Genomic DNA, 22,433 nt, shown 5'->3' with positions numbered 1-22,433 from the left:
GGTCTTTTGGGGCATGGCACATGGTCTACTCTGCTCTTCTTGAATAACCGTTGGTGAGGAATAATTATAGTAAGTGTCATCTTTATTGTTTAAATATAATTGCTGGGCGGAGAGAAAGGAAGAGAGGTTTATTTTGAAAAGGTAAAATAAAAAGGAAAGCTGCAAATGCTATAAATCTAAATAAAAATCAGAAAATGCTGAAAATACGCTGCAGATTAATCAGCATCTTTAAAGAGCAAAGACAGGTTATGATGTTTCTAACGTATAGCCTTTATTGGAACTGGAATAACCTGAAGACTGTTTAATAGAAAACAGCTGGGTACACCAATCACAGCGAAATTGGCATTTTAGTAAGGTTGAAAAGATTGAGGGAGAAGGAAAGAATCAATAGATCATCAATGAGGTAATTCAGAAATATAATAAGGACAAAAGAATGTGCATATTTTGGTTTTAGGGGTTGAAAAGACATGTCCATATACGAGTCCAATAACGAAATGTTTCTTTATTTAAAAAGGCTTTGCTATTCGGCACTTGCCTTTTAGAGAATGAATCCTTTGCAAAAAAAAATTTCTTTTGTGGTTAACTGTAGTTTATTTTTGAGTTGAGAGAGAGAGAAAGAGAGATGTCTTGCTCTAATAACGTGCATTTATCTTAACTTCAGAAGAGCACTATTACTGCACCCTTGCAAATTGTTGTTTTCTCAAACCAGCTATTTTCATGCCCTGCCTTGAATAAGATTATCGATTTTCTGCGGAACTGTAAGCAATTTTATTTTGTGAACCCATATCTAGTGGGAACTAGGTTGAAACCTCCTGGACTCATTTCACATAGGACACTTAACAGCTGATCGAGATAGAAGACATTCATTCCATCTGGTCTGGTCTAGTCTAGATTCAAACCGAGGTTCCAGAGGCAAATAATTCCCCTTTTCGCGAAATTATATTTTTTCTCCGTCTCTTTGTCTGGCTCCCCATTCCATACACTGTTCCCTAATCTGGTCAGGCAAGGAACCTACTCCCCAGCCAGGAGGGTTGCGAAAGCAGTTTGAGACTATTTATTTCTACCTCCACATCCTCTCTTCCTCTCCTCCTCCCCCCAGCCTTTCACTATAAGGAAGTTTTTGAGCTTCATTTTGTTGGTTGCCTTCTCCAGTGATGTGACTGAAATTGGGAATAAAGTTATGGTGAATTCTGAGTGTGAATTTGTGTTTTACCATTACTTGAAAATTGCTTTAATGATATGAAAAGAATGGTATAAGTTAAGGTTTGCAGAGGCCATGCGTTTATGAGTATGCATCTGTAAAATGTATTATTAACCTCAATGAGCAGTCGAGCTGCCGGGTGCCAAGGCTAGGTAACAAGCTACAATGCTGATATGTCACAAGTGCGGAAATGCGTCTTCGAATGAATTTAAGGACCAGAGTGAAAAAACTTGTACATTTCTAACATTAAATTCATGATCCCAATTTAAATTTCTTAAGCATTTTTTCCCCTTAAATATTTATTGCATTGTATTTTAACATTTTAAATCCTAAGTAGATTACTTGGATTGAGCTCATGTACAACTAATAAGCTAATACAGCTAACATTGGCTCATTAACATTTGGTGTATTGAGTCTATTGGGAAAAAAAATCAAGCTCTCTGGGGATATGGACAGATGATGGTGTAGTAATGTGAAGTTGTCATAACCCACCTGTATAAGTAAACATTTCATAAGGATTTGTATTAAAGTTTCAGTTCAATGAAATTTTTTCTGTTGGAACAAAATGCTCCTTGAATGAAAGTTCACATTTTCTTTCAGGCACTTAACATCTGTGAGACATTTATCAAACCACTGGAGAAATTCAGAAAGGACCAGATTGGAGCAGCGAAGGTAACAATTCCATTAAGAATAATTCAGTACAAAAATGTGCAGTTCTTAAAACTTCCTATCTATGTATGCGTGTGGGCTCTGGGTTATAAAGGAACAGTAAATTCAGCAAATTGATAGTTGGTTCAATTAAAGGCACGCCGATAAGCATCACTTTGTAGCACAGCTACATTAGAGTTTAATTCAGTTTCTGTTTATGTATTTAATTGTCTTAATTGTGTATATACTTAATTGTGCCTTAATTGTGCCTTAAGTGACAACGTACAGATACATGAGTTTTTTTATTGATTGATTAGAATGTCTTTTTAACTTAATTTACCTGTACCCTTTTAAACTCTCAGTAACATATTTGAGGACTAAATAAAAACTTAAACTAATGTAAATAATCACTCATTCAAATGTAAGGTCCATAGAAGAGATTTAAATTAAGATGGCGTCGTAAACAATAAAATGTTGAAGTATACAAAATGGCGGGGAGCTAAAAACATGCCTTCTGCTCAAAGTCCAGTTACCAAAGAGACCAAAACAATGGGCTCGATTTTAGGATCGTGTTTCCGGCGGGTTCCCGCAGGCCTGCTAAATTCGGGCCCAATGTCTGGGGTTTTCTCTACCCTGCCACAAGGCCTAGTACCAAAGCCGATTGGCCCAGCAGTGTCACGTGACCAACTATGGTGTGTGTGAGAAGGTACATTCCATACACAAAAAAAAAGTCAAAATGAGCCACTACATATTAATTATGGATAAATTGTTGAGGTAATGTTTTAATGGCGATTTCATAGAATTGTTTATGCTGTTTAATAATGGGGCCCTGAAATTCTGCTGTGGTTCCTGTGCTGAGAGACCAGCAGAACCCCCAGAGAACTAGCACAAATGGTTGCTTATGCCATTCACTTGGGGGTTCTGCTGGTCACCTGCCAGAGGTAAGACATGAAATTGGGAGAACCCCTACAGAATTTCAGGCCTCACTTCCTTTTAGGGTTCTGTCAGCCTTGTGGTAGTGCACTAGCCTCTGAATCAGAAGGTTGTGGGTTTAAGTCCCACTCCAGGATTTGAGCACTTAACATAATCTAAGCTGACATTTTAGTGCAGCACTGATGCTGTGTTCATGAAAATAGTATGAAGTAAACTTTTTGTTTCTGTTTTGGAAGAGAGAAGAGCTAAAAGCACTGTTTTCATCACAGTGACATACAAGTTAATGATGTATTTGATGTGGCTTATGTTTTGTATCGTGTGTATCCTGAAAGCTTTTTTAATTCATTTATAATTTTTCTGTGAAACAATGCCCGTTTATTATATTTGTAAGCAAGATAAAAGGTTACAGTTCTCGTACTTTTTTTTACATAGCTATTACTGTCAGGTAGGCCATTTGTATTTTTGGAATAGACGAATATTCATTATCCATTGGAACTGTGTTTGATTCATTTCACATTACGAAAGAAAATGGTTGTTTATGTGCATCATTGGAAGAAATGACAGCCCTTTGTCTGTACCAAGAAGTTACACTCTACTGCAGCAGAAAGCATGAATACATTTTGCCTGTCATCCAAATAGCAAGGTTAGTTTAGAAGCAGTTTTTAAATGCTTGTTTGCTTGCTCATTTGGACGTTACCCAAGACTCGTAATAAATTGACCTTTCACCCTCGCCACGATCAGATGTCGGGTAGAGTTCTTGCAGCACAGTTTTATTTAGGGTGCCAGTTAAAAATTTCTGATGCAGTCTATGCCAATTATGTTCTTTCCTTGCAGGATGAAAAGAAAAAGTATGACAAAGAAACGGAGAAATACTACAGCACATTGGAAAAACATGTCAATTTGTCAGCAAAGAAGAAAGAAGCATTGCTGTTAGAGGTAAGCTCACAATATTTAAATACTGTTGCAAAACAAATTTTAAATTTGCCTCAGGACTATAGTTCAGTTTGAAATTTCAAATGTTCCCATTTCCTGAACAAAATGTTCTTGAGGTATGATTGCTTATGCAGTTAGAAGGTGTTTGCAAAAAGCAAACCATTTTTTAGTTGTAGATCTGAGATCCAGTTTGTATATTTCTTGGCGGGAATTTTAAGTAAAGGCTGTAGTATAAAGCACTTTCTTTGTAATGCCATATTTGGAGCAATAGAACAATGTCTTCAGTTAAGGACATATTATGGAGTAGATGAAGCTTTATTATTGAGGGAGTTTAAAACAATGTGTGTTACATCTGAGCATAATATGCCATTTGGCAGCTGAATGAATGCAGGAATTGGTTCTCATTTGTGAATATTAACATTGCAAATCAAGAAAACCCAAGTTTCATTGGGTTTCCAAAATTCAGAGGTACTAGATGTGACTTGGTTACATTTTACAATCATCATTAAAAAGTAGTTGGCAGCACAACTGCCTCTCCTGTTCCTTCCCATATCATAAGAACATAAGAAATAAGAGGAGTAGGCCATACGGCCCCTCGAGCCTGCTCCATCATTCAATAAGATCATGGCTGATCTTCTACCTCAATTTCACTTTCCCGCCCTATCCCCATATCCCTGATTCCCCTAAAGTCCAAAAATCTATCAATCTCAGCCTTGAATATACTCAATGACTGAGTATCCACAGCCCTCTAAGATAGAGAATTCCAAAGATTTACATCCCTCGGAGTGAAGAAATTCCTCCTCATCTCAGTCTTAAATGGCCGACCCCTTATCCTGAGACTATGCCCCCTAGTTCTAGACTCTCCAGCCAGGGGAAACAACCTCCTAGCATCTACCCTCTCAAGCCCCCTCAGAATCTTATGTTTCAATGAGATGACCTCTCATTCTTCTAAACTCCAGAGAGTATAGGCCCATTCTACTCAATCTCTCCTCTTGGACAACCCTCTCATCCCATCAGTACTGAATGGCCTTTATTATTGCTCACCAGTATCCTGGTTCCTTTTATTAAACTCCTGAAACCTTTATGGGGAGGAAGTTATTTTTAAATGTATTTTAAAAATGTATGATGTAGTGTGTTCAACCTTGTGCATTTGCAGTTCTCACTCTTTTTAAAAAGATCACCGTTCTCCTTTCCCCATGGTGTTGACTTTTTGTGGGTCCTGTTCCATGGCTGCTGGTAGCTTTTTGGTACCCTGTACCTTGCACAAGTTTATATCTAGACAATGAATGTTGATGAGCTTTTCGATCGTGGAAGGCATCGCAGGTGAAGCAATTCTCTACTCCAAATGGGCAATGGCAGCAGGAGGGTGAAACTGTAAATTGGTCAAGTTGATACAATGAATCAGAAAGAAGAATAAGAACTGCTTCCTGTGCATTAATTAAAATAAAGATGCTAGTGTGTTGCAGAATTGATTTTTTAAAAATTACTTAACAACAACTTTTTAAAAGAAAAATTTCCAAGAAAAGTAATCTTGACAATTTTAGTTCTAGAAAAGTGCAGGAGTAATTTATTTGGTAGAAATCTCCTAAGTTGCAATATTTTTTTATTGCATCCTTTTAAGTTGTTAAAGGATAAATGTTAAAACTGTTTATATTCATATTAAAGCCTGCAACTGTAGTGTTTCTGCTAGAAGGTCTTCGAGTGCATCATTGTGTCTAATAGCCCAATTATAGTTTACGTTTTACTTCAATGTTGATGTGAAATGCTTTTGGCTTTGTATCATAAAATATGTATTATGGCTCTGGTGTGAAGTCACCTAGTCTCAAACTGACACCTGTTGCATAACTGTGCTCTAGTTGCTTTGTAATGGTTTATATTTGGTAGACCATTACAAAAATTCCACATTAAACATGATATTCTACATTGACAGTCTGCAACAGGTGGTGTGCGAGCTATATGTGGCTTGCGAGCTATTTGGACTTGGCCCACGGTTGCCTTCGCCTGCTTAGTATTGATATCAAACACTTTTGTCTGCTTGGTTGAGCAGTTTAAATTTCTTGGGCCTGATGGAATAGAACAAGTTATTTACTCATTGGTTCAAAACTGCTGCTTCTGCATTGGTTTATATGTATCAATGCGAAAGCCTCTGGGACTGAGAAGTTTAAAAAGGTTGGAAGTGTACAAGAGCCATCTGTGAAAATCCTCTGTAGAAAGAAGCAGGATGTCACCCCCAGAAATCTCCTCAGACTATACAAAACCTACATCCATCCAAACCTGAAATATGGCCATCCAGTCTGCTGCATCACGAATCAGCCATAGCTTAAGAGGCTACAAATAATCTAGAATTGAGCAACAGAGGCAGCATATCACCTCTTGCATTTTATCTGCTTAGTTTATCTGCATAGCATCTGTGGACTCCAGCAATGGAAGAGAGGCTTCCAAGACTCGGGCAGAGGTAGCTGCACAAGGGCGAGGACTAGCCAGCCGTTGTCACTGCAGATAGAGGAAAAAGGACAGAACCCACCTTGGTACATTGCAATGTTGTACTGTATGTGGGTCTGCAGTAGGTGACGGACCTTAGCAACATTCAATCACAGTGAGGATTATGGTGTAGGGGTCATGTGAGTGGCACTGAAATTCATATCCTGTTCAGAATTGCAGAATATATCAGCAAAGGATATGAAAGGGATAATAAACACTGGGTCATCCTTCAGGATCTCAATATTTCAAGCCAGAGACCCACCTGTAGACATGTCAGGAGCAGAGTAAATGAACAGGAGAGAGCAGACAATGGTGGATCAGGCCAGGGAGTAGAAGAGCAGAGTATAGTAGGCCAGGGTAGTCGAAAACATAAGTCAGGTACAGCCTTTGTGTGAGGGGAGGGGGAAGTTTACATTTTTGGAGCACGTTGGACGTGGATTTTTAGTGGGGGTGGGGGACTTGGATTTTTAGTCATGTAATCGTTGTGTTATGTGGATCTGCTCCAAAAGGTTAGACACCCCTGATCTACACTGTGACCGTACAGATGTGAAAATGATAACATTTCTGAAATTACCACCATTTTATGATTATGTTAGCACACGAGTGGACAGTGCATATTGTAATCTGTCCATTAAAGCCACATCCATAGCTCGAGATGCAATTTGATGCAGTACTCCCTAAGGTCTGTCCTAGTCCAGGTCACTAACTTGTAATGTTTTTATGCAAACACACAAAATCTTGCCAGAATGTTTTGCTGTAAAGGAAATGGGACACAGTTAAAATTCTACTTGCCGATTTGTAACATTGGTTTTGTTTTTCCTGGCATTCATGTGTTTTTTGAAATATATTTCCAGTCCCTGAGGTCACTGGTTTCAAGGTTATTTCACTGTGCTTCACATATAGTTATGAGAAAAAGACCGGTATAGTTATGAGAAAACTTTGAGTATTTGTCCCAAGGGGTCAGAGTTGATCCCTGTAGATATCCCATAAGGATAAGGGGTCATAATGCAGTCAGAGTGCTGTTATCTTAAAGCAGTCCCGTGTTCCCGTTGTTGCTGTGATGCACAGCTACCTGCCGAAGGAAGTCGATCTGGTTTCTACCACTGTATTGTATTGATTCTGTCCCTCCTCAAGGAAAAATAGTGTTGGGAATGGGGGAAGGTGGTTTCTCTTAATGTTTGTAGAGCATTTGACATCGGACATAAATTCCGATTTTTGAAAATTGGAAATTCTGGAATCGCTTTCTTAGTTCCTCAATCAGATTAATATGTTTGAGTTGTAGGGACAAGAAAACATTTCACAGGGCTGTATTTTCACATCCCTCAAGGGATTAAATGACTGGCGAAGAGTCCGTAGTAGTGCAAGTTGTACATGGTCTGTTGGGCATTATGGTCAGAATGGCTTTTCCTTATTTCATTTACTTTGGTCTTACTACAGAATCTACAAAAATATATATTTTTCAAGCAAGATTCTCCCCATCAAACCCTGCTCTGTGTGCTTAAAAATGGAAATATTTCAGCTAACTTAAGGTTTTCTTAAAGAAAATTCAATACATCTTGGCTCACTTACAAGCCAGCAATGAGATTGTTATTTAGTACATTCATTGTACTTGCTTTGAAATCAGTTTGCCCCAGTGTAATGAATTTTCTTTTTTATAAATTGGTTATTTTCACTCTACCAGTCAATGAGAAAGGAGTATATGTAGCCCAACATTATAACCCCTTCAGCACAGATGAAGGGAATAATTCTGTACTTCTCTGTAACTTGTAAACAATTTCACAACACCAAGTTATAGTCCAACAAATTTATTTTAAATTCCACAAGCTTTCGGAGGCTTCCTCCTTCCTCAGGTGTTGTGAAATTGTTTACAATTGTCAACCCCAGTCCATCACCGGCATCTCCACATCTCTGTAACTTGGCATGAAGGATTGCACAATAGTTTTACTTCGGTCAGCATTTATTGAGGTGATTAATAATTCTCAAATGTCTATATATATTGCCTTGAAAATTGTACATGTAAATGTGAAAGTGATGACTAACTCTGAAATTTCACTGGCCAGTGCAACTGGGAAGATATGGTGAAAAAGTGTAAAAAGTTTGTCAATTGTTTTAGTTTGTTTTACAGGTAAAATATGGTGTTCAAGTGTAAAGTTTTTTTGGAAGAATAAATAATAAGAAAAAACTGCAAATACTGATAATTTGAATTAAAAACAGGTAATGCTAGAAATACTTAGGTCAGTCAGCAACTGTTGAGGAAAAGATAGGCTATGACGTTTCAGATGTGTACTCTTCTGAACTAAAGACTGCGAGATTGGGAATACTTTAAAAACCAGCAAAGCATGACTAAAAGAATAATAAAGAGGGAGAAAATAAATTATGAGAGTAAACTAGCAAGAAATATAAAAACTGACAGTAAAAGCTTCTACAAGTATATAAAAAGGAAGAGGGTAGCTAAAGTAAACATTGGTCCTTCGAGGATGAGACGGGGAAATAATAATGGTAAACAAGGAAATGGCAGAGGAATTGAACAGATATTTTGTATCTGTCTTCACAGTAGAAGACACTAATAATATACCAATAATAGTAGAAAACCAAGGGGCAAAGGGGAGGGAGGAACTAAAAACAATCACTATCACTAGAGAAAAAGTACTAGGTAAACGAATGGGTCTAAAGGCTGACAAGTCCCCCTGACCTGATGGCTTACATCCGAGGGTCTTAAAAGAAGTGGCTACAGAGATAGTGGATGCATTGGTTGTAATCTTCCAGAAAGGTCCCAGCGGATTGGAAAACTGCAAACGTAACACCCCTATTCAAGAAGGGAGTGAGGCAGAAAGCAGGTAACTATAGACCAGTTAGCCTAACATCTGTCATTGGGAAAATGCTAGAATCCATTATTAAGGAAGTAGTAGCAGGACATTTCGAGACTCACAATACAATCAAGGAGAGTCTACATGGTTTAATGAAAGGGAAATCATGTCTGACAAATTTATTAGAGTTCTTTGAGGAAGTAACAGGCAGGGTGGATAAAGGGGAACCAATGGATGCAGTATATTTGGATTTCCACAAGGCATTCGATAAGGTACTACATAAAAGATTACTGCACAAGATAAGAGCTCATGGTGTTGGGGGTAATATACTGGCATGGATAGAGGATTGGCTAACTAACAGAAAACAAAGAGTTGGGATAAAAGGGTCATTTTCCAAATAACTAGAGGGGTGCCGCAGAGATCGGTGCTGGGGCCTCAACTGTTTACAATATATATCAATGACTTGGATGAAGGAACAGAGTGTCTTGTGGCCAAATTTGCTGATGATACAAAGATAGGTGGAAAAGCAAGTTGCGATGAGGACACAAAGCGTCTGCAAAGGGATATTGACAGGTTAAGCGAATGGGCAAAAATTTGGCAGATGGAATATACTGAGGGAAAATGTGAAGTCATCCACTTTGGGAGGAAAAATAAAAAAGCAAAATATTATTTGAATGGAGAAATACTACAAAATGCTGCGATACAGAGGGATCTGGGTGTCCTCGTACATGAAACACAAAAAGTCAACATACAGGTGCAGCAGGTAATCCGGAAGGTAAACGGAATATTGGCCTTTATTTCTAGGGGGGATGGAGTATAAAAGCAGGGAAGTCATGCTACAACTGTACAGGGTGCTGGTGAGACCATACCTGGAGTACTGCGTACAGTTCTGGTGCCCTTATTTATACTTGCATTGGAGGCAGTTCAGAGAAGGTTCACTAGGTTGATTCTGGGTATGGAAGGGTTGTCTTATGAGGAAAGATTGAACAGGTTGGGTCTATATTCATTGGAGTTTAGAAGAATGAGAGGAGATCTTATTGAAACATACAAGTTTCTGAGGGGACTCGATAGGGTAGATGCTGAGAGGATTTAATCCCTCATGGGGGAATCTAAAACCAGGGGACATAGTCTCAGAATAAGGGGTCGCCCATTTAAGACGGAAATGAGGAGGAATTTCTTCTCCCTGAGAGTCATGAATCTTTGGAATTCTTTACCCCAAAAAGCTGTGGAGGCTGAGTCATTGAATACATTCAAGGCTGAGTTAGACAAATTTTTGATCAGCAAAGGAGTCAAAGGATAGGGAGAAAGGGCGGGAAAGTGGAATTGAGATAAAAATCAGATCAGCCATGATCTCATTAAATGGCGGAGCAGGCTCGAGGGGCCGAATGGCCTACTCCTGCTCCTATCTCTTATGGTCTTATGGAGATAATTAGACATTTTAGTAACGTTTCAAAAAAAAAGAGAAAAAGGGGGCAAGTGAGGGTGAGAACACCAACAAGATATACCAATCACAAAGTGGAAGTTAATGAATTGGATGATCTGCAAACTGCTCATTGGAAGCTTAGATGACCTAAAAGAGGTAAAAAGAGCTGGGACACGGCCACACAAAGAAAGGAGGAAAACATGAAGAAAGGCGGGCGTGGAGGGGGGAGAGCAAGCTAGAACTGCAGCAGGTCTGAAATTAAAACCCACAATGGTAACAAAACATTGGGCCCATCAGTCCTGAGAGAGAAAAAAAACAGACTTCACCCTAAACTTCAATCTGCTCCACCTCCCCCAGTCATCGACAGACCCCCTCCACATCACAAGCATCCCTCGCTGTTATGAAAATGGAGGATATATACAAAGAAAGTGGTGCCTATCTTTCCCAAAACACGCTGTTGGATCCTCTCCAATGAGGTTTCTACCCCTTCCTCAACCGTGAAATGGTCCTAACCAAAGTCACAAATGATACCCTCTGTGACTCTGGTGCATTATCCCTCCTTGACCCCTCTGCAGCCTTTGACACAGGCGATCACACCATCCTCTTCTAACGCCTCTCCTCCATTGTCCAGCTCAATGGGACTGTCCTCAATTGGTTCCACTCTTACCTATCGAACCACAGCCAGAGTATCTCCAGCAATTGGACCAGCTATATAAGTACTGTGGCTACAAGAGCAGGTCAGAGGCCAGGTATTCTGCGGCGAGTGACTCACCTCCTGACTCCCCAAAGCCATTCCACCATCTACAAGGCAGAAGTCAGGAGTGTGATGGAATACTCTCCACTTGCCTGGATGAGTGCAGCTCCAACAACACTCAAGAAGCTCGACACCATCCAGGACAAAGCAGCCCGCTTGATTGGCACCCATCTGCCACCCTAAACATTCACTCCCTTCACCACCGGCGCACAGTGGCTGCAGTGTGTACCATCCACAGGATGCACTGCAGCAACTCGCCATGGCTCCTTCAACAGCACCTCCCGAACCCGCGACCTCTACCATCTAGAAGGACAAGAGCAGCTGGCACATGGGAACAACACCACCTGCACGTTCCCCTCCAAGTCACACACCATCCTGACTTGGAAATATATCGCCGTTCCTTCATTGTCGCTGGGTCAAAATCCTGGAACTCCCTTCCTAACAGCACTGTTGGAGAACCTTCACCACACGGACTGCAGCGGTTCAAGAAGGCGGCTCACCACCACCTTCTCGAGGGCAATTAGGGATGGGCAATAAATGCCGGCCTTGCCAGCGACGCCCACATCCCATGGACGAATTATATAAAAAAAATTACTTCTCTACACGCCCTCGCATCATTACCTCCGAAGTTCCCTAAACAATCTATTCCTTGTCCTCTCCTCTTCCTCATCTACATGCTGCCCCATGGTAAAACCATCTGCAGGAATGGGGTCAGCTTCCACATATGCTGATGACACCCAGCTTTACCTCTTCACCACACTGTCCATATTGTCAGATTGATCGTACGATATCCAGTTGTGGATGAGCTGCAATTTCCTCCAACTAAATATTGGGAAGACTAAAGCCATTGCCTTTGGCTCCCACCACAAACTCCGTATCCCTTCCGTCCCCCTATCTGGCCACTGTCTCAGGCTGACCCAGTCTGTTCGCAGTCTCGCCATCCTATTTGACTTCAAGCTGAGTTTGCAACCTCACGTTCTCTCCATCACAAAGACTGCCTATTTCCATCTCTGTAACATTGCCCGCCTCTGACCCTTATCTTAAATGCTTAAACCCTTATCTATGCCTTTTTCATCTCCAGATCCAACTATTCCAAGGCTCTCTTGGTCGGCCTTCCATCCTCCGCCCTCCGTTATCTTCAGCTTATCCAAAATTCTGCTGCTCTTATCCTATCCTGCACCACGTCCGGCTCACCCATCGCCCCTGTCCTTGCTGGCCTACATTGGCTCCCGATCCTCCCACCCCTCAGATTTAAAAATCTCATCCTTGTGTTTTGGCCTCTCCCTCCTTATCTCTGTAACCTCCTCCAGTGCCTCCCTCCCGAGCTCTCTGTTCCTCCCACTCTGGGCTCTTGTGCAACCTCTCTCTTTGCCCCACCATTGGCAGCTGTGCCTTTAGCTGCCTAGGCCCCCTTACCCAAACCGTTGTCCCTCTCCACCTCCTTTAAAGCCTTACTTAAAACCCACTTCTTCGACCAAGCTTTTGGTTACCCCTCCTAATATCTCCTCCTTTGGCTTAACACAATTTTTGTTCCAATCACCTCTATGAATTGTTTTTCAATGTTAAAGGTGCTTTATAAATGCAGGTAGTAGTTAGTAGTAGTAGCAGCAGTAAGTAGTAGTACTAAGTAGTAATACATAGCTAACATCTGAAGCTATTAAAGTCAATGTTCAGATCAGTCAATGGTAGAGTGTCCAGTGGGCAGATATTGAGCCTGGTTAGATCACTGATGAAAAGTAGAGGGAGAGGTCAGAGTGGGAGGTAGAGTTAAAATGGTGAACCACAGTGAGGTCAGGGTTGCACTTGCAGACAGAGTGCAATGTTTGCTGAAATGGTCATCTTCTTTACATTTGGTTTTCCTAATGCAGAGGAGACTACACTTGTGAGCAGCAAATATAGTGTACTAGATTAGAGGATGTACACATAAATTGCTGTGTCCAATGGAAGGAATGTTTGGGGCCCTGGGCAGTAGTTTGGAAGGAAGTGAATGGATATGTGCATGGGAAGGACAACTAGAGGTAGGGGTAATGGAAGAATGAACAAGGCTATCATGGAGGGATGGCTCCTCCAGAACTTGGAGAGGGGATAGAGGGGAAAACGTGTTTGGTGGTGGGATCATATTGTAGATGCTAGAAATGTTAGATGATCTTGTGAATATGGAGGCTGGTGGGGTGGAAGATGATGACAAGGGGGAGCCTGCTGTTGTGAGAGGCCAGAGTAAGAGTAGAGCCCTGGGAAATGGGGTGGACATGGACAAAAGTCCCACGGAAGGCTCTGGAGGGGAAACCTCAGCGGATGAAAAAGGAGGAACATTTTAGAAGCTCTGATGTGGAAAGTGGAGTAATCAGAGCAAATGCGAGGGAGAAACTGGGAGAAAGGGATGGAAACTTTACAGGAAGCAAGATGGAAAGAAGCAAGTAATTGTTGGAGACATCGGGGGGTTAAAAATTCAAAACTCAGAAACTCGACCCCAACCCACCTCCAACTTCCGGTTTTAAGGGAGGGGGTTTGGGGGGCAGGCGACTAACCTCTCCGGAGGCGGGTCCATAATTTAAATATCCCCCCACCCCCACCCCCCGCGATCTGGAGCAAATTCAGCCAGGAGGAGGAGGGTGGTAGTGAACTGGGGTCGGTTCGACTAATGCTTTAAGGAAGAAGCAAAGGACCTGGAGACAGTTGTGATGAGGGATAAAGGTGATGATGAGTGCTGGAGAATCTAAAACAATTAAAGTGGTAGAGCCATAGATATGAATGAGCGGGGTAAAAAGATAAGAGACTGGATAAGAGGAAGTTATTTGTCTGTTCATGTTCAACTGAATTGAGCGGTCTGCTCGGACAGCCCTGTTTGTGTATCTTGGTGAGGAGGTAGAAACACTGGGCTAGAAATTGGGCCGCCTAGCGCCCTTTGTTTCAGCGCTACGCGGCCTCCCGAACATCCAAGATGGATGGATGTGCACGCACGCTTCTAGCATGTTGTGCGCCGGATGCTATCTTCGTAAAGGGTTTAGTGCATGCACAAATAACGAACACCAGCAGCAAGTAAAATAAGGAGAAAATGCACAAAATCAGTGTGCAACGCTGATTTGAAGTGATAGACACCATTTTGGGACTTACGCTCCACTCGACGCACTGTCCTAATCACAACCATCTGAACATGAGAGCGCCTGGAGGACCCCCCACTAATCCTATTTAAAGGGACCATGCAGAATTTACAGGTTAGTTGCTGGATTATTGCTCCTGGCTGCTGATGCATTTGTACCTGTTTTTGGAGGTCTCCTTTATGTGAATACTAGGACGAGGGGACATAGCCTAACATTTAGAGTCAGGATGTGCAGGAGTGAAGTTAGGGAACGCTTCTACATGCAAAGAGTGGGAGAAGTTTGGAATGCTCTTCTGTAAACGGCAGTTGATGCTAGCTCACTTGTGAATGTTAAATCTGAGATTGATAGATTTTTATGAATTAAGGGATATGGGGGTAAAGCAGATAAATGGAGTTAGGTCACAGGTCAACCATGATCTCATTGAAAGGCGGAACAGGCCCGAGGGGCTAAATGCCACTGCCACTTGCTGCCACCTTCTCCTGCAAGAAAGCGTGATGTGCGCCTGGGTGATGTGCCTGTCATGGTTGAATAGCTGCCAGTGTGTGTGGTCTGTGCCATTGTTGCAGCTGCCCACCCACAACTCAATGTGTAAAGGTGAGAGGAGGCATCTGATTGGCAGAGTTGAGTATTGATGGAAAAAGTCTGTTGGTATGAGGGTGACGGGGGGTGTAACGCGTGGAGCAGTGGATGCAGCTAGTGGTGCAGTTTGTAGATGTCACTTGACAGTGGACCTCACTCACCTTGACCACTCGGTCAAAGCATTGAACTTCTTCCTGCATTGCATTAATGTTCGTGGTGCTATGCGCCTGGCATTGACTTTGTCCCCCGCTGCCTCCCAATGCATTTTAGGCATATGCCTGGAGGGCCTCTTGCCCCCCTGCAGATATAGGATGTCCCTCCTTCTGTCCACCTCTTTCACCAAGGTCTCTAGTGCATCAGCAGAGAACCTTGGTGCACGCTCTCTCGCAGGCCTGGTACAAACTCAGGATAGCAGATTGTTGAGGCCTGGTGTGCAGATTGGAGGATGTGGGATTTAGTAGTGGACAACCTTTATTCAGTGTCTTAATATAATTCATCAGTGTGTAAACATAGGGAAGCGACCTGCATCTGTGTTTTACGTGTGCGATGTCTGATCTTCGTACAGACAGCAGGCTGTTATTTTTTAGCAAACAACAGGTACCGGCTACCTTTTAAGAGATGTTGGCAGACTGTCAGAGAGACCCTGCCTTTAAGAGATTGGGGCTCCTTCTCCTGGTGAAAAGTGCGAGTGTCCTTGAATCCTCATGGCAACGCTGATTTGGAATGCTGCTTTCAGCTATGCACTGAGGCTGGACAGTTTCGGGCTCTGTCCAATTTAATCCCCACTGTGTGGGCTTGGGGGAGATTGAAGGCAGAGATGAGGCCGGAGGATGACCTCCAGAAGAGATGAGATTGAAACAGTCTGTGAAATGATAGCATGGTGTTAAGTAATTGGGTTGTGGACTTCAGTTTATTACAGGTGTTTTTTCACTCTAAAATAGAAAATGTTTGGTGTTTAGGTATATTCTGGCTACATATTCAAAAAAGAAAGAAAGACTTGCATTTAAATAGCAACCTCAGGACATCCCAAAGCACTTTACAGCCAATGAAGTACTTTTGAAGTGTAGTCACTGTTGCAAGGTAGGAAAGCCAGAAGTATACTGCAAAAAACTGCGTGATGTTTTGCTTAAGTATCTGTCTGCCCTGATTGTCATTATGCACCAACCAACCTCAAAGCTGGGAGATAGGGTACTTTGAAATGGGGAAAATGGAAATGCTTCAATCATGCCTAACTTATGACCAAATTGTGACATTTGTAAAATTTACAGTTTCAAGCATGATGTATTTTAATACTGTTTTTAACATAGAAATAATTTTTATTTGTCTATTTTGAAGTTCAGTCTTATTTTAATTGCTGTCTTAGCAAGGAATTTAGTCCTAATTTTAGTGTAGTCATTGCTCCCAAACTTTAGCCATGGTTTAGTTTTAGCCTTCAATTTTTTTTAGTTCTATTCAGTGTAGTTTAAACTTTTTTTAAAATTAGAATCTGTCATTATTGTTGTTTCACTTCTCTCGCATTTCATAAGAAAGCCACAGACTTTATTTGCCTGTTTTAATTTCGAGCATCAGTTACAAAAGTTGTGTACTATTGATTGGTGGTGTTTATGTACCAGAAATAATTTGTTTTGATCTTGCCTTGAATTTTAGTGTAATTTAGATATAGGTTTCAAAAAAATTTAGTCCTAATTTTTATCTGATGAAAACGCAATAATTTTCCTCAATTACTATTTTAATCACCTTTAGCAAAAAAGAACCTCTTCAATTTTCCGGACCTCTTATTTTGGTATCACAGTAAAATATGATTTTACATAGTGTAGAATATTAAGATTTTACATTAAAATGGTTCAGCAGTGAACAACTTGCATTTATGTAGTGCTTTTAATGTAGAAAAAATTCCCAAGGCACTTCACAGAAGCATAGGGAAAAAAGTGAATGCTGAGGCAGAGGAAGAGATATTATGAGCGGTGGCCAAAAGCCTGGTCAGCGAGGTGGGTTTTAAGGAGTGTCTTAAAAGTAGGAGAGGGAGGTGGAGAGGCAAAGGGATTTAGAGGGGGCATTCCTGAGTGTGGAGCTTAGGCAGCCAAAAGCAGAGTGCTGGGGCAGTCATACCTATGGAAAATGCAGTACCAACAGCTTAAAATGTAAAAATTAAACGGTTTCAAAGAACTCTTTAATTTGAATGTTCTTTTGTTTTGTTTTTTGAGGAATGTTTTAGTTTGAACAGTGAGTGCTGATGACATCATGGGAAAGTACAAGTACAGTAAGAATAGTTACTGAGTTAAAATCAAAGCGCAGTTGATTCAGAAATGCTTTAGATTATTGGCTGTTAATTCGTTATCTCATCCTGTCTGCTTCAGTAACGCGTTCAAGTGATTCCTGTGATAATGTTGTTGACATTTGTTATTTAAACAAAAAACATCCAATCAACAAGTGGTTGAAACAAAACAAAAGAAATTGGTATCAACAATTTTTAAGTTCCCTTTTCAGATTCTATCTTTAAATATTTGTCAAATGTCTCTCTGCCACCCACCAACAAAATTGAGATTGCATCCACTAACCGAGGATCTTTTCTGATCTATAATTTAATTTTAGTGAGCATTTTACTTGTAATATCAGGGGAGTGACCTACTGTGGGATTAGTGGTTACTTTTCTGTAAAGATGGCAGCATGTGCATGTCATTGTAAACTTTATATGATTTCTGTGGCCACATAATTAATTACATGCATATATTCCTGTATCTCTTGTAATTGGGTAACCCTTAAGACAAAGCAATATTGCATTAACTTGTATAGTTCATTGCATTTTTTTTACATAGTTGCTAACAATTCAATTTGATTAAAACATTTACAACAGTCAAAGTATTGCATCTGTAGGAACAACTTGAGTCAGGAAAATGAAGTTGTAGACCATAATCTGAAATCTATTTGCTCTGGTTGCATAAACTACACGTGAAAGTTGCTGTAAAGCTAACCTGTCAAACCATCCATTGTTGATCAAAATCTGTAAATAAAGAAAGAAATAACTTGCATTTATGATATGGTGCCTTTCACGACCTCAGAACGACCCAGCTACCACTGAGTCACGGCTGACAACTATGTAATATTTACAGAATGATATTCTGATCAATGCTAAACTATTGAAATGGATGTGGTATTGATGATTTAACATGTTTAGCAGATGTCTGGTAACATTTCCACTCTTGCAGTTGGGCTTATCTGCTTGCAGGGCAGCCTTTTACATCTTCAACAGTAGGTCATCTGTAGTTGTGTGAATAGAGCAAAAAATAAAACACTTGTTCAGTTTGTCATGGAATGATCATGTAAACTGAATTCCAAAGTTGAATTGGATGCTTTGGATTGATTTGTCAAATTGCTCAATTTGGACTCCACAGGTTTCCATAATAATAACTACAAGTAAGTACACAATGACTGAAGGATTTTGGAAAGTATCTGTGATGAAGTTGCTTAACTAGCCAACAAACACACGTGGTCATATGAATATTAATGCTGCATGTGTTGAATCCCATTTGAGGGACCGTATAGACTGGAAAACTGAAAAATGGAAGTTCATACTCTTGATTCTTTGTGTTACTAAAAAGATTCTTGTCAGGTCGTGAGTTTGTAGTAGAATTCTTTTCAATTCCAAATGGTAGAATGGTTGCCAACGCTACGGAGCATAGATTAAAATCTGCTACTTATATCTTATGGCCCTGATATTTATGGGGGGGTGGGGAGGCGCGTGGAGAGATCGGTCAACCCATCCGTTTCCTGATTGAGAAGCTGGCTAGCTGTCGGGCGGGTAGGGCTGGGGCACCATGCCACAACCAGGGAGAGAAGTGAGGGAGAGATCATGGGTCGATTGGGGGTGGGCGGGAAAAATCGGTCGGGTGGGGGAGGGGGTGCGGCCAGATCGGTTGGGGGGTGGGGGGGACAGACAGATCGATTGGGGTGGGGGTGGGGGGGCGGCCAGATCGATTGGGGGGGGGGGGCGGCCAGATCGATCGGGGTGGGGGGGGCGGCCAGATCGATCGGGGTGGGGGGGGAATGGACAGATCAATTGGGGTGGGGGGGGCGGCCAGATCGGTCGGGGGGGGGGGGGGAACGGACAGATTGATTGGGGTGGGGGAACGGACAGATCGATTGGCGTGGAGGGGGGGCGGACAGATTGGTTGGGGGTCGGCCAATTGGTATGGGGGGATCGCGGGGAGGAAAGCAGGTTAGCTTGGGGGTCCGGAGGGAAGCACTCCTGACCCCACAAGCAGTGCTGGACCCAGCCATTCTCACCTCCCTTCAGCTGCCGGATGTCCTGAGGACTGAGAAACCCCGGTGGGCCAGCGTTAAACCTGAACCAATGATAAATCCATAAGCATTCAGCCTCATTCAAATATTTAAATTAGGTCCCCGCCTCCGGAGAGCAGGTTAGTCACCTGCTCCCCAACCCGCCTTCGTTAAAACCGGAAGTGGACGGGTTGGGATCGGGTTTCCCATTTAAAAATTTTTAACTCCCCTTTTTCCCCCCCCTCCCCCCCCCAGCCCCTGTCCTGGGGGGTTTAAAATTACCCCAGCGTGTTTAAGTTCCTGGTGGGAGGGTGATTGGTGCTTTTTGTTAACAGTTCCAAATGAAGTGATGCACTAATACATTCCCTACAATACTCAATGTTTTGAGTTATCGTGGGCTATATAGTCAGAGGAATAGAGCACAAATATCTGGAAATGATTGAGTTTGTACAGAGCGCTAGCGTGCCCCTCCCCCCATTGGGGTTGTGTTTACACTTTTGGTCGTTGAATACTCTCCAATGCCTGGATGGCTTTCTCATAATATGAAGAAGGACAAGTAAATTGGTAACTGGGACCAGTCACCTGAATTATGAGGAGTGGCTGCAAAAGCTGGTAATATTTACACTGGAGAAGTGAAGGTTCAAGCGTGGTCTTATTAAAATATTCAAGATTATTAATAGTATAGGCAAGACAAACCTGAAAATTGTTTAACCAAGTCACAGATTCTACGACAAGACGGCATGGTCTGAAACTTGGAAAAGGAAGAGTGAAAACACAGTTTAGATTTAACTAGCGGGTGATGAAGTTATGGAATGGACTGCCAAGGGAGGCAGTGGGGGTGATTGCATCAACAAATTCAGGAGAGGATTGTACAAGTATCCAGTGAACAATTTCATATAAAAAGGTATGATGCATATTGTAGAATATATTTTCTAGACACTGCGACTAGTCAGATGGGCTGCAATGGCCTTTTCCTTTGTTCCTAATTGTTTCTGAATTACTGAACAAGTATTATTCCTTTATAAATTTTCAACTCAAAGTCCATTAATACCATTTTTAAAAGTATCTTACAGAACTTGGAAGTATAGCTCGAGGCAGTTCCAGTTTGTTCAAACATTTTTGTGATAATATAAAAATAATTTACCATTTCTTTTCTATAATTCCATTAAAATAAAATATCAACATATCTTTATGTCCTTTTTAGGCAGATAGTCAACTAGAGCAGATTCGGCAACATTACTATGAACTATCACTGGAGTATGTGTGCAAGGTGCAAGAAATTCAAGAACGCAAGAAGTTTGAGTTTGTGGAGCCTGTAAGTAAAACAATCAAATTTTATTTTTCTACTTTTTTACTCACCAAGTTACTGGCCATTTAGTCATAAGAGATTGCACTGAAATTGGTAGCGTAATAACCGTTTCCTGTTCCTTAAAGCTGTCGACATGGAGCGCCTTCAGTGTGAAAATTCATTTTGATTTGATCCTAATTCCAATTTGCGATCAAAATGGGATTAGATTTTACTGAATTGAATGATGCACAATTGCAGCTACCAACAAAGTGATATTGGGGGCGGTGAGCTCCACCCACTTAATGCCCCACTGACTTGCCTTTGTTCAAGGCTGACTGAAATCAAGGCCCTGATATTGGGGGTGGGGGTTGTCGCAGCCCAGAAATATGGGGAACGCAGAGCTCCTGCCAAATTTAACGGCAGGAATTTGATTTGAATTTTTTTTTCTCTCATTTTTCTGGCTGTCAGGCGGGAAGGCCACAGCCACGGAGCGGAGAAGAGGGAGAGAGATGGTGGGGGGGTTTTGGGAAGGGATTGTGGATTGGTAGGGGGGGGTGGTGCGGGGAGGGATTGCGGGGCGGCCTGGAAATAGGATTGCAGGGTATCGGCGGACTACAGGGAGGGAGGCCGATCGTGGCAGGTTAGCTTGGCGGGCTGGGGGAAGCACTCCTGCTCCTCCTGGCCCACAAGCAGTGCTGGAAAAGCGTATACCTGCTGGATCTGGCTGTTCTCACCTCCCTTCAGCTGCCAGGTTTCCCGAGCCCTGGGAAACCCGGCCTGCAGCTGTTAAATGTACAAGCCTGTTAAAATCTGAGGCATGTAGCCTTATTAACATATTTAAATTACTGACCCGCCTCTTGAGAGCAGGTTACTTGCCCGCCCTGGTAAAACTGGAAGTAGGCCTGTTCGCGGTGGATTGGGGTCGGGTTTCAGATTTATCAGAATTTAACCCCTCTCCTGCCCGTCCTGGGGTGACCCCCCCCAATTGTTAATTTTGTTAAAACATATCAAAAATATCTTTTTTGGTGGTTCACAGGCCCTCTGACTAAGCTCCTGATACTTGTAAAGTAGCAACAAAAAAAATCCCTTTCCTCCTTTACTTCTGTTTCTCCCTCACACGTGCAGTCTCTTTCTTTCCTCCAATACTGCTTCTCTATCTCGTCCTCACTTTCATTTCTTCTCCACCTTTGTTCCTCATCTATTACTTTCCTTCTCTTTCTCCTCTTAAACTTTTCATCCCCCCCCCCCCCCCCCCACTTTCTCTTTCTTATCTTTCTCCTTTTTGCCTCTTCAGTTTTTTTATCAGTCTCCTTCTTCAAACACTGGAGCTGGTGCTTGGGGATTAGTATCGGGAAGATTTAAAGAACCGGCCAGCCGAATATTTTAGTCAGCCAGGGAGCATGGCTGTTAATAGCAAATGGGAGTTGTGGTTTTGCTACAGATTTTGATGTGGAACTTTCGAATGGACATGGAGAAACAGGAAATTGACAAACTAAGTCCCATTAAATACTGATTGGGTCAGTCCTGCGCTGTGGTTGCACCAGTAAAGATGGTGCGTTCTGCCTGAAGGCCAGAATACCTGTACCACTAACCAAGGTAGATTTTTTGATGTAGAATTCCCCATGCTGGGAGAAATGGTTGTTTCAGGACTGCCCCTAACTACGAGTTTTAAAGCCTAAACACGGCATTGGGCAGCTGAGATGCTGATAGCTGTGTGGATATCATCTTTTGTAGCATTTAATGGATGTGACCATGCAGTAAGATTTATTACCCCTTCAAAATATGTCGTTCAGCTGTGGGTTTGAGAACAAGAACAATTTTTGCTCAGTATTACAGCTTATGGTTAAGGTTTGTCTCTGCTTCTTGCCCTAATATCTCCCAAACCTAGCTGGTTATAACACTTGGGTTAGAGTTGGCAATTTTTACTTCAATATTTTATGTTTGTTTTCATTGTGCTTGTAACTAATGGAATGCATTATTAAAAGACCCGGGGAAGTGTTAGTGGCA

The 22,433-nt window shown here is 41.8% G+C and overlaps 1 protein-coding gene across 3 annotated transcripts in view; it reads left to right on the top strand.

Annotated features, from left to right (window-relative positions):
• arhgap10 (Rho GTPase activating protein 10) overlaps window positions 1–22,433 on the top strand; it is a 197,935-nt gene that overhangs the window by 90,230 nt on the left and 85,272 nt on the right. For all 3 annotated transcript variants that reach the window (XM_067992215.1, XM_067992209.1, XM_067992222.1), the window contains exons 4-6: window positions 1,802–1,873; window positions 3,617–3,718; window positions 20,343–20,453. In XM_067992215.1, coding sequence (XP_067848316.1) covers window positions 1,802–1,873; window positions 3,617–3,718; window positions 20,343–20,453 — 285 coding nt within the window. The remainder of the gene's footprint in view (window positions 1–1,801; window positions 1,874–3,616; window positions 3,719–20,342; window positions 20,454–22,433) is intronic.

Source organism: Heptranchias perlo, chromosome 1 (genome assembly GCF_035084215.1).
Source record: "Heptranchias perlo isolate sHepPer1 chromosome 1, sHepPer1.hap1, whole genome shotgun sequence".
Lineage (NCBI taxonomy): Eukaryota > Metazoa > Chordata > Chondrichthyes > Hexanchiformes > Hexanchidae > Heptranchias > Heptranchias perlo.
Note: the sequence above shows the minus strand (reverse complement) of the source record. Positions and strands in the feature narration are given on the sequence as shown.